Source organism: Gavia stellata, chromosome 34 (genome assembly GCF_030936135.1).
Source record: "Gavia stellata isolate bGavSte3 chromosome 34, bGavSte3.hap2, whole genome shotgun sequence".
In the NCBI taxonomy this organism is placed as follows: Eukaryota; Metazoa; Chordata; class Aves; order Gaviiformes; family Gaviidae; genus Gavia; species Gavia stellata.
In genome coordinates, this window is record NC_082627.1 from 1540615 (window position 1) to 1551586 (window position 10972).

At 51.6% G+C, this 10972-nt stretch overlaps 1 protein-coding gene across 1 annotated transcript; it reads right to left on the reverse strand.

Moving 5' to 3' along the window:
* Positions 1–210: 210 nt before the first annotated feature.
* On the reverse strand, positions 211–8477 carry LOC132320228 (olfactory receptor 14A16-like). Its single transcript, XM_059832501.1, has 3 exons — positions 7572–8477; positions 650–994; positions 211–279 (listed from the first exon to the last, which is right to left on the reverse strand). The coding sequence occupies exons 1-3, from the start codon at positions 8475–8477 to the stop codon at positions 211–213; spliced, it is 1320 nt and encodes a 439-aa protein (XP_059688484.1).
* Between the last annotated feature and the right edge of the window lie 2495 nt (positions 8478–10972).

Genomic DNA, 10972 nt, shown 5'->3' on the forward strand with positions numbered 1-10972 from the left:
GCCCTTCTGAACCACCTAGCATAATCTTGGTGTGCTCCTACAGTCCTCTTCAAACACCCCCAAACAAGCTTTATAAATTCCCACAAACCTCGTTCAATATCCCACAAGGAGTTTGCTCTTTACAGAAGACTGAGGATCATTTTATCCCTTTGTGACAAGGTTACAGACTCTCTCTTGAGCCTCTCCTAGGTTAAACCAGGGGAGGATCCTTCAGTGCCCATCTACCAGTGACCCAAGAGCTCTGGTCTCTGTTAGCTGCTGCTTGAGATTCTGGATTCGCTATTGAGGGGGATCTCGACATGCTGCAGAATGGGACTTTCAGGAGCATGCTGAAATCCAGCCAAGGCAGGGGCAGAGTCCTGCACATTGGGGTGGAGTAAACCCAAAAGCCCCATGCAAAAAGCCAGCTAGGGGCTGAGTGGTCAGAGAACAGCTTTGCAGAAGAGGCCATGGGGCTCTTGGTGAGGAAGCTGAAGAGGCGTCAGCTGTGTGCCCTGGTGGAAAAGGCTCCCAGCAATGGACTAAAATCACAGAAGAAGTGGTCAATTGCCTTGGCACCACAGAACTTCAACTGAGATAAGAGGAAGGTGAGTGCCACATATAGCAGCAATCCCCCCAGCCAAGGCCCAGCTGCCAACTGGAGACTCACCCTCCAGGTCACGAGGCTTGCATATGGCAGAGGCTGGCCTATGGCCAAGTACCGATCATAGGACATGGCCGCCAGCAGGTAACACCAAGTACCTGCAAAACTAGAAAAGAAGTAGAACTGAGCCATGCAGCTGGGAGCAGAGATGGTCTTGTCCCCAGTCAGGAAGCTGGCCAGCAGCCAGGGCAGGATGGTGGAGCTGTAGCAGGTCTCCAAGCAGGAGAGATTGCCCAGGAAGAAGTACATGGGGGTGTGCAGGTGCTGATCTGCCATCACCAGCACAACAATGAGGATGTTCCCAAAGACAGTTGCAGTGTAGATGATGAGCAAGAGGACAAAGAGCAGTGTCTGGAGGGAGGGGTGTGCTGGTTTTGGCTGGGATAGAGTTAACTTTCTTCATAGCAGCTAGTATGGGGCTGTGTTTTCGATTTGGGCTGGAAACAGTGTTGATAAAGCAGGGATGTTTTAGTTACTGCTGAGCAGGGCTTACACAGAGTCAAGGCCTTTTCTGCTCCTCACACCACCCCACCAGTGAGTGGGCTGGGGGTGCATGGGAAGTTGGGAGGGGACACAGCTGGGACAGCTGACCCCAACTGACCAAAGGGATATTCCAGACCTTATGACGTCATGCTCAGCACATAAAGCTGGGGGAGGAAGAAGGAAAGGCGGGACATTCGGAGTAATGGCATTTGTCTTTCCAAGCAATCGTTACATGTGATGGAACCCTGCTTTCCTGCAGATAGCTGAACATCTGCCTGCCGATGGGAAGTGGTGAATAAATTCCTTCTTTCGCTTTGCTTCTTTGCGCAGCTTTTGCTCTACCTATTAAACTGCCTTTATCTCAACCCACGAGTTTTCTTACTTCTACTCTTACGATTCTCTCCCCCATCCCACCTGGGGGGGAGTGAGCGAGCGGCTGTGTGGTGCTTAGTTGCTGGCTGGGACTAAACCATGACAGTTCTTTTTGGCGCCCATCGTGGGGCACAAAGGGTTTGAGATAATAACAGATTCAACAGAACTTCTATCTGTTAAAAGTTACAGGTCAACATTAGTTTATTTGGTCTGCACCATGATCTTTTCTTTGCTGTACTTGTTAAAGATTGCTGTGCGCTTTTTCAGTTTGCTGTGCTCTGCAGTAATTAGTGATGTTTTGCCTGGGAGATTTGTTTTTAAAACACTGACCTTGAGCTGGGTAATCTGGTGTTTGGTCTCTGCGCTGAATCCGTTATTGTACTTCGGGTACCATCTCATGGATGTATTTAACAATTGTGCTCCTTCCTCTGAGAGTTGTTTTGTGGAAGAAATACAGAACGGCACCCTTGCTTCCTCCTTCTGTGATGTTGTCTCCCTCGTTACAATGGCTTCTCAGTACCTTGAACATCCATGGGTAGTTAAAATACTTCTATTGGTATTCCTTAGACATATTGCTTCACTTTTCTCTAAGGTCAACAAGCAATTTAGGAATATGAGCCAGGCTCTGCAAGACTATGGTCATGGGTGGCACGGCATGTGGGAGAATATGGGCAGGTATCTAGAGAACTTCTCACCTCCAATGATCTGGACTTTCTCCCCTGAACAACTACAGGATCCTGATGAAGTAGCAGACTGTTTGAAAAAAAATGCTGTGACTACTCCAGAGAGGCACAACTTACCACGCTGTGCTGGTCCCTGGCCAGTATCTACCAAACACTGCTCGATACTATGCAGCACCCCCAGGAAGAAGAGAGGGGAAATAAACCAGGCACTGTATCAGTCGCCCCTATAACTAAAAAGAAACAGTGGAAGCGGAAGTCAGCTCGTTCAGTAAGGGATGAAGAAGCTTCTCCTAAGAGGGAACAGGAGAAAGAATCAGAAGAGGCATCCTGTTCTGCAGCAGAGCAGCACAAGAACAGGAGGAGGAAGAGACTGAGATAATCAGTGAGACAGAAACCACCTGCTCCCTATCTTTAAGTGAGCTGTGAAATATGCAAAAAGATATTAGCCATCAACCAGGTGAGCTAATTCTCAGCTGGTTGCTTCAATGCTGGGATATTGGGGCCAGTAGTCAGGAATTAGAGGGTAAGGAAGCCCGGCAGCTGGGATCCCTTGCTAAGGATAAGGCCATTGACAAAGGGACTGGAAAAAAGGCAGGAGTCCTCAGTCTTTGGCGGCAACTCCTGTCAAGTGTGAAGGACAGGTATCCCTTCAAGGAAGAACTTGCAAATTCTCGAAGGAAATGGACCAACATTCTGGGGGGCATCCAGTATCTGAGGGAATTAGCTGTGTTGGAGGTGATCTATAATGACCAGGCATCCAAAGACCTGGATGAAATCCAGTGCACACGGTCCATGTGGTGGAAGATTGTACGAAGTGCAGCGACGTCATGCACGCACACCCTGGCGATAATGAGCTGGACAGACACTGAGGCACCAACTAGAGATGAACTGGCCAGGCAACTCCGAGAATACGAAGATAATCTTGCTCCCTCCATGTGTGCTTGTGTCTCGGCTGTGGACAGACACAGACTGACCCAAAACATGTTTGAGCAAGCTGAGAAGGGTAGGTTTTCCTCATCCACTCCAACCAAAGCCTCACCTATTAACAGTCAGCCTTTTCCCTGTTCAAGGGAAAGGGTACCGGTGGCGCACACCACGTGCAGCCCTGTGGTTCTTCCTGTGTGACCAGGGGGAGGACATGAGGAAGTGGGATGATCAACCTCCCTGGAGACTAGAAGCTCGGGTGCAGGAACTACAAGGGAAAACAACGGCCAAAAAGCATCCACCCAGGACAATTACTGCTCCAGTGTCTGTTGGGCAGAGTAGAAGGGCTGACTGTACCTTTGATCCTGAGGAAGGAACTTCGGTTTTTCACTTACAAAAACTAAGTAATGAAGACTCAGACCAGGAGTAGAGGGGCCCTGCCTTCGGTCAGGCGGATGAAAGGGACAATCTGGTTTACTGGACTGTGTGGATTCGGTGGCCTGGCACATCAGCCCCACGGGAGTAGAAAGCTCTAGTGGACACCGGTGCACAGTGTACTCTAATTCCATCAGATTACAAGGGGGCAGAATCCATCTGTATTTCTGGAGTCACAGGGGGATCCGAAAAACTGTCTGTGTTGGAGGCTGAAGTGAGCCTAACTGGGAATGAGTGGCAAAAGCACCCTATTGTGACTGGTCCAGAGGCTCCATGCATCCTTGGCATAGACTGTCTCAGGAGAGGGTACTTCAGAGACCCAAAAGGGTACCGGTGGGCTTTTGGTATAGCTGCTTTGAATACGGAGGAAATTAAAGAGCTGTCTAGCTTGCCTGGTCTCTCAGAGGATCCTTCTGTGGTGGCGTTGCTGCAAGTTAAAGAACAGCAGGTGCCAATTGCTACCATGACAGTGCATCGGCGACAATATCGCACCAATCGAGACTCCCTGGTTCCCATCCATAAGTTGATCCATCAACTGGAAAGTCAAGGAATGATCAGTAAGACTCATTCACCCTTTAGTAGTCCCATATGGCCCGTGCAAAAATCTTACAGAGAGTGGCGGTTAACAGTGGACTATCGAGGCCTGAACGAAGTCACACCGCCGCTGAGTGCTGCCATACCAGACGTGCAAGAACTCCAATATGAACTGGAGTCAAAGGCTGACAGCTGGCCACAACTGACCAGAGGGATATTCCATACTATATGATGTCATGCTCAGTATATAAATTAGGGGAAAAGCTGGCTGGGGGACCGCTGCTTGGGCTGGGCATTGGTCAGAGGGTGGTGAGCAATTGTTTTCATTTGCATCACTTGCCTTTCCTGTTTGTTGTTGTTATTTTCCTTTTCATTATAATTTTTATTATTATTGTCATTATTATTTTATTTCATTTCACTTATTAAACTGTTTTTATCTCAACCCACAAGCTTTCTCGCTTTTACTTTTCCTATTCTCTCCCCCATCCAACCCTGGGGGAGTGAGTGAGCGGCTGTGCGGTGCTTAGTTGCCAGCTGGGCCTAAACCACGACACCCATCCTTTGATATAGTACACAGATATCATTCCTTTAGTCTATGGATCACCCCTGTGAAATGTCTGTAAAGTGTCCATAAATATCCACAAATGTCCACAAAATGTCCATTGAGTTCATTTAGTCCATGACTTTGGGCTCCATCTGTTACGGTGGTCACTCAGGACAGGAGAGATGTATTGCATGGAGTTATTGGGCACCACAGCCAGCTCAGGTGGGGTCACTGCTGCACTTGCACTGCTTCTTGTAAGGCTTGTCCTCCATGGGTTCAGGTGGTTCCTGCTACAGTAATTCCTCTAACATGCAACTCCAATCATGGGTTACAGCAATTTAAAGGTATTTCCATGACAATCTCCTCCCCTGGTCCCTTTGGGCCAGGTTTTAGGGTTTAGCATTGCAATGAACTCCTCCCCTTGCTCCTAGCCTGGCGAGCAACAAGGGCTTCTTGTTATAGGAATTCCTATAACATGCAACTCAGATCCCAGGTTACAACAATTTAAAGGTTTTTCTATTACAACCTCCACCCCTGGTCCCTTTGGAATAGACCATAGATTTTAACATTGCAATGAACTCCTCCCCTTGCCCCTGCTCCGGCTTGGACTTACCCACAGACTGCAGTCCCTTAGGGGTGTACCTGCTCCAAGTGGAGACTTATTCTGTGCTCCACAGTCTCTTCAGGGGTATACCTGCTGTGGCACAGAGCTATCCACAGCCACAGTCACTTTGCGGTGCACCTGTTCCAGCGTGGCCTTATCCATGGGTCACAATGCCTTCAGAAGTAAAACTGCTCCAACATGACCTTACCCACGGCTGCAGTCTCTCCAGGGGTGTACCTGCTCTGCCGTGGGCTTCTCCATGGCCTCACACTTTCAAGTGCTCCAGCATGACCTCACACTTTCAAGTGCTCCAGCATGACCTCATGCACAGCCACTGATGCTTCCAGGTGTACCTGCTGCAGCATGGGCTTATCCACAGCCACAGATGCTTCCAGGTGTACCTTCTCCTGCGTGGGCTTATCCTTGGGCCACAATCCCTTCAGAGGTACACCTGCTGCGGCACAGACATAACCATGGCCACAGACACTTCGAGGTGTACCTGCTCTGATATGGACTTATTCACGGACACAGACGCTTTGGGGTGTCCTGCTCCCACGTGGACTCATCCACAGGTCACAGTCCCTCCGACTCCAGTTCACACTGGATTTCCAGCCTGTCCAGTACAGCAGCACAGAACCAGCAGCGATGCCCTGGCCATCTGCCAGCCCAGGCGCATGGCCATTGCTGTTATCAACATGTTCCCAGGCACAGCAGAGGGAGATGATCAGCAGTATGGCAGTACAGAGAGCAGTGAAAGAAAAAAGCAGCCACTAACGAGCACTAGACTCTAATATACAGTGAGGCAAGCAAGCCCCATGGCAAGCCCAGGAGCCTGCCGATTAATAGCTGAACAGCAATAACAGCTTTAAATTCGATCGAGCACATTCCAATCAAACCTGTCGTTATCTTGAACCCTTTGAGCCCCTGTTCGGGCACCAAAAAGGACTGTCGTGGTTTAACCCCAGCTGGCAACTAAGCACCACACAGCCCCAGGTGGGATGGGGGAGAGAATCGGAAGAGTAAAAGTGAGAAAACTCGTGGGTTGAGATAAAGACAGTTAAACAGGATAAACAAAAGCTGCGCAGGCAGGCAAAGCAAAACAAGGAATTCATTCACTCCTTCCCATTGGTAGGCAGGTGTTCAGCCATCTCCAGGAAAGCAGGGCTCCATCATGCATTACAGTTACTTGGGAAGACAAACACCATCACTCCATACTAGCTGCTATGAAAAAAGTTAACTCTTCCCCAGCCAAAACCAGCACAATATCCCAGCACTGAAATGCATGTCCTCCTTCTTCTGCTGCCTCAAAATCCAAAATCAACCTGTTTCACTTCAGCATGACACCCCCTTCAGCCCCACCACTACTTCAGGTCTTCTTCCTGCCTTTAACACACTCACAGCTGTGCACACACCGCTGTCTCCCTGCACTCCCATGGGTCTCACAAACCCTTGCCGCTTCCCCTGCAGTTATGGGACCTCCCTCTGGGAGGGTCATGCATTTTCCAGCATCATGGATGTTTCCTGTGGTCCATTCAAGTGTGGGTCCATCCAGGAGCCCTGTCTCTGCATCACAAGCCCCCTGATGCGAGCCCTCACCCTGTGCAGTCATGCAGTACAAGCTGTACACTGAAGTTTTTCTCTCCCAGGAACTTTCCAGCTCAGCCCAGCTCCCTCCAAGCCCTCCTACCTCCCCTGCCCTCTCTCCAGCCCAGCCCACTCTGGTCTGGCCCCACAGCACTACTTGCCACAGGGTGCTGCAGAGCTCTGGCCACTCACCTCAGAGCCCCAGCCCCTCTGAAGGGCACAGCAGACCCTCGGGGGCAGAGAGGAGTCAGCCCCAGAGATGGGGTGCCACAAGGACTAGGAGGTCAGTGACACCCTGTGTCCCCTGTTCTCCTCTCCAGCATATCCTGAGAGATCTGCATCCCCTCCGTGCCATCCCGTCTCCCCAGGCTGGCACAAGAGCCCTCCTCGTTGCATTCCTCAAGAGCTCCTCATCCCCCCAGCACAAGGCAGCCTGCCCCAAGCTCGTGCAGCCATAAAGGTGTTTCTGTTTCCCATTCATTTCTGCTATGCTGAGGATGGATCGTAAACCAAGGAGTTGCTGCAGGTTCATTTCTTTTCTTAAAGAAAATGGTTTGCCATTTATTAAAAGTCTCTGGCTCACACAAGATAGGTGGATCATTAAGGGGAGGAAAAATTATATTTAATTGAAAACAGCAACTTCCAAAGAGGGAAAAGGAAAAAAAAAAATGTAGGAAAGTCAGACTTGGCCTGTCACGACGTACACTGGGAGTCAGCTGCAGAGGAAGGTAGGCAGCCTATGGCTGCTGAAAGATGTGCAGTTACCAGTCTCCTCAGGGCATCCTTGAGCTCCTGGTTCCTCATGCTGTAGATGAGGGGGTTCACTGCTGGAGGCACCACTGAGTACAGAAATGACACCATCAGATTGAGAAGTGGGGAGGAGATGGAGGGCGGCTTCAGGTAGGCAACCATGCCGGTGCTAAGAAACAGGAAGACGACAACCAGGTGAGGGAGGCACGTGGAAAAGGCTTTGTGCCGTCCCTGCTCAGAGGGGATCCTCAGCACGGCCCTGAAGATCTGCACATAGGACAGCACAATGAAAACAAAACACCCCAAAAGTAGAAAAGCACTAAAAGCAATAAGCCAAATTTCCCTGAGGTAGGTGTCTGAGCAGGAAAGCCTGAGGATCTGGGGGATTTCACAGAAGAACTGGTCCACAAAATTGCCTTGGCAGAGTGGTAGTGAAAAGGTATTGGCTGTGTGCACCAGAGCATAGAGAAACCCACTGCCCCAGGCAGCTGCTGCCATGTGGACACAAGCTCTGCTGCCCAGGAGGGTCCCGTAGTGCAGGGGTTTGCAGATGGCCACGTAGCGGTCGTAGGCCATGACAGTGAGAAGAAAATAGTCTGCTGACAGCAGACAGAAAATGATAAAAACTTGAGCAGCACATCCCCCATAGGAGATGGCCCTGGTGTCCCACAGGGAATTGGCCATGGATTTGGGGAGAGTGGTGGAGATGGAGCCCAGGTCAAGGAGGGAGAGGTTGAGGAGGAAGAAGTACATGGGAGTGTGCAGATGGTGGTCGCAGGCTACAGCGGTAATGATGAGGCCGTTGCCCAGGAGGGCAGCCAGGTAGATGCCCAGGAAGAGCCAGAAGTGCAAGAGCTGCAGCTCCCGGGTGTCTGCAAATGCCAGGAGCAGGAACTCAGTCATGGAGCTTCCATTGGACATTTGGTCCCTCATGGCATGGGAACCTATTCTTGGAGGAAAAGGCATCAATGAGTTAGGACAGATTTCTCTGAGCAAAATCTATTCCATTTCTTGCAGAAACCCCCAACCACCTGTCCCTAATCAAGAAGACGTTTGGCAGGTCCCTTTTGTGAGCTCTGGTTGGTGCTGGCTGAGGGTGTCCCTGGCAGCAGTGCACTCTGCGGTGGGCTCTGGGGGAGCCAATGCTGCCCTACAACAATAGGGAAATAGGAACGTGGGATCTATGGTTAAATCCACTCGTGATATCAAAGAGCTTTTCCCCACTGTCTCTCCCAAGTCACCCAACCCTGGAGCAGAGCTGTGAGGATTTTGATTTTTTTATTCTGCTCTAGTGGCCCCACCACCCCCGAGGAGTGTTTTTAAGGCAGAAATCCTTGGCATTAGTACTGCCCTTCTAGTGAAACCTTGTGGGTCCTGAGAAGCAGAGGGGCTATACCTTAGTGCAGAGTGAGGACAGCCAGTCTGTCCATCAGCCCTGGTCTCAGCTGCCTTGTGCTGGCACCTCTTTGAGCTGGAGGACGATAGCACTCAAGTGTTCCCCCCAAAAGAAACTGGACGCTGCTGAGAGCAAAAGAAATGCAGTTTCCAAGTGCAGACCTCCAAACCCCTCACCCTGCCTCAGCGTACCCAAGGAGGAGCTCAGCTCTCCCCTCCCAGCCAGGGGCACAGAGGGCTCACTGCCGCTGCCTGCGTGGAGCCACCCAGCAGCATTTCTGTGGCCTTAGCGCTGACTTGTCTTCTCCATGGGGCTCCTGCGTAACACAGAGATGCCATGGGTGAGCTGTGCCCTTCTGGAGGGCACCCTGCAGCCCAGCAGGACCCCCCAGGGAACGAGTCAAACATCCTAATAATGGGGCATCCAAAAAGTGGATTGGCTCTCTCCCAGACCTGAAAAATGCATTTCCACAGGCTGTGCTACATCTACATGGGAGAGGAGACCTGATGGGGGGTGGTGTGTGCTCCAGGAGAGGTTTCTGCACTGCAGGGGATGGCAGCGAGGTACCCAGTTCCCCCTCCCACAGTCTTTCTGAGAGCAGCTCCTTCTCCCTCCCTGCCCATGTCTCTGCTGCCTGGAGCTCTCCCTGCCAGGAGCTATTTCTCTGTCCCCACGTGTCTGCTCCCTGCCAGTGCTCAGAGACCCCAACGCACCCGCTGTGTGCTCAGCTCTGCCCTGCAGACACCTCCTGGCAGCAGGGCACTGCCCAGGGGCATCTCTGTCTGTGCAGAAGCTAAGGAGCAGCTCAAACAAGTCCCACAGACACCACCGAGGTGACGCTGTCGTGCTGTCTGTAGGCTGAGCAGTGCCTTAGGGGACTAGATGAGGTTCCTTGCAGACCTACCCATCTCTCAAAGCAATGCTCCTGGAGTCTTGGTGTCTTGTCCAAATTCAACACCTCCATCACTCTTTCCCTGCCCTCTCTCCTCTCCCTCAGTGCAGGACATGAACTGAGGGTCGGGAAAGCAACTTTGTCTCAAAGAGCAACTTCATTGACCTTCCTATGGCAAAGTCTCCTCTGGAAAGGGTCACTTGGTGAGCTCGACCTGGGATCTCTCAGTGTAACTGTTAAGGTGTCTCAGAGGGTTGTCCACACCTGACAGATCCATTTCCGTTCCCACCCATCCAACTAGTATAACCTTTATTGCAAACACTCAGGAATGCACAAGCTGAAGCAGGAAAGCCTTGCCTTGACTGTCATCTTTGAAAGATCCTCTCCAGAAATGTGCTGGGGGTGATGTGGAGCTGTTAGCAGCCCAGACACACACAGCACCCTCTTGACAGCAGAAGGACCCTGCCTGGCTAGCGGTCACTCCTTCCACCCTGAGCTTCTCCCCGCAGTGCCCTGGGGAGCTCCCTGGGCAGGCTGAGTGCTGACCCTGGCAGGCAGCGGAGTCCGTGTCCCAGCTCACAGAGCCCTGGGGTGCAGGGACCCTGCTCGGAAGGACAGCCCTGGGCACCCCTGGATGCACACCTGGTTTCAAACCCCTACAGCCATCCCCGGGAGAAGGCAGCCATCGTGCCCTGTCCCTCTGACAGTGCAGGGAGGAATCCCTGCTGTGGAGCACATCCTTCTCCTCTATACTAGGGAATCTGTGAGAGTCCTCCGGGAAGTTTGTACAGGCTATGGGAAGAACCAGGTCTAGGACACCCCTGCAGAATACTCATTATTATTGTCCTGCAGCTCAGAGACTTACCATATAGAGGGCTGTGAAGATTTCTTTCCCAGTGAACTCTCAGCTGTCCTCCCACTCCACACTGCCTTTAAGCTCTCTCCGCCTCGCTCCTCTCCCCTTGGTGCCTGCAGGCAGTGCCCTCAGCCCTGCTGTGCTTTGAAGAAAAGCTGCTCCTGGGCAGAGCTGTCTCTCTGCAGCACTGCCCACTTGCCATCAGCTCCCTCCCTCCACCCCAGGAGCCCAGCCCAGCTCAGCAGCAGAGGACCAGCCCAAGGCAGCACTTT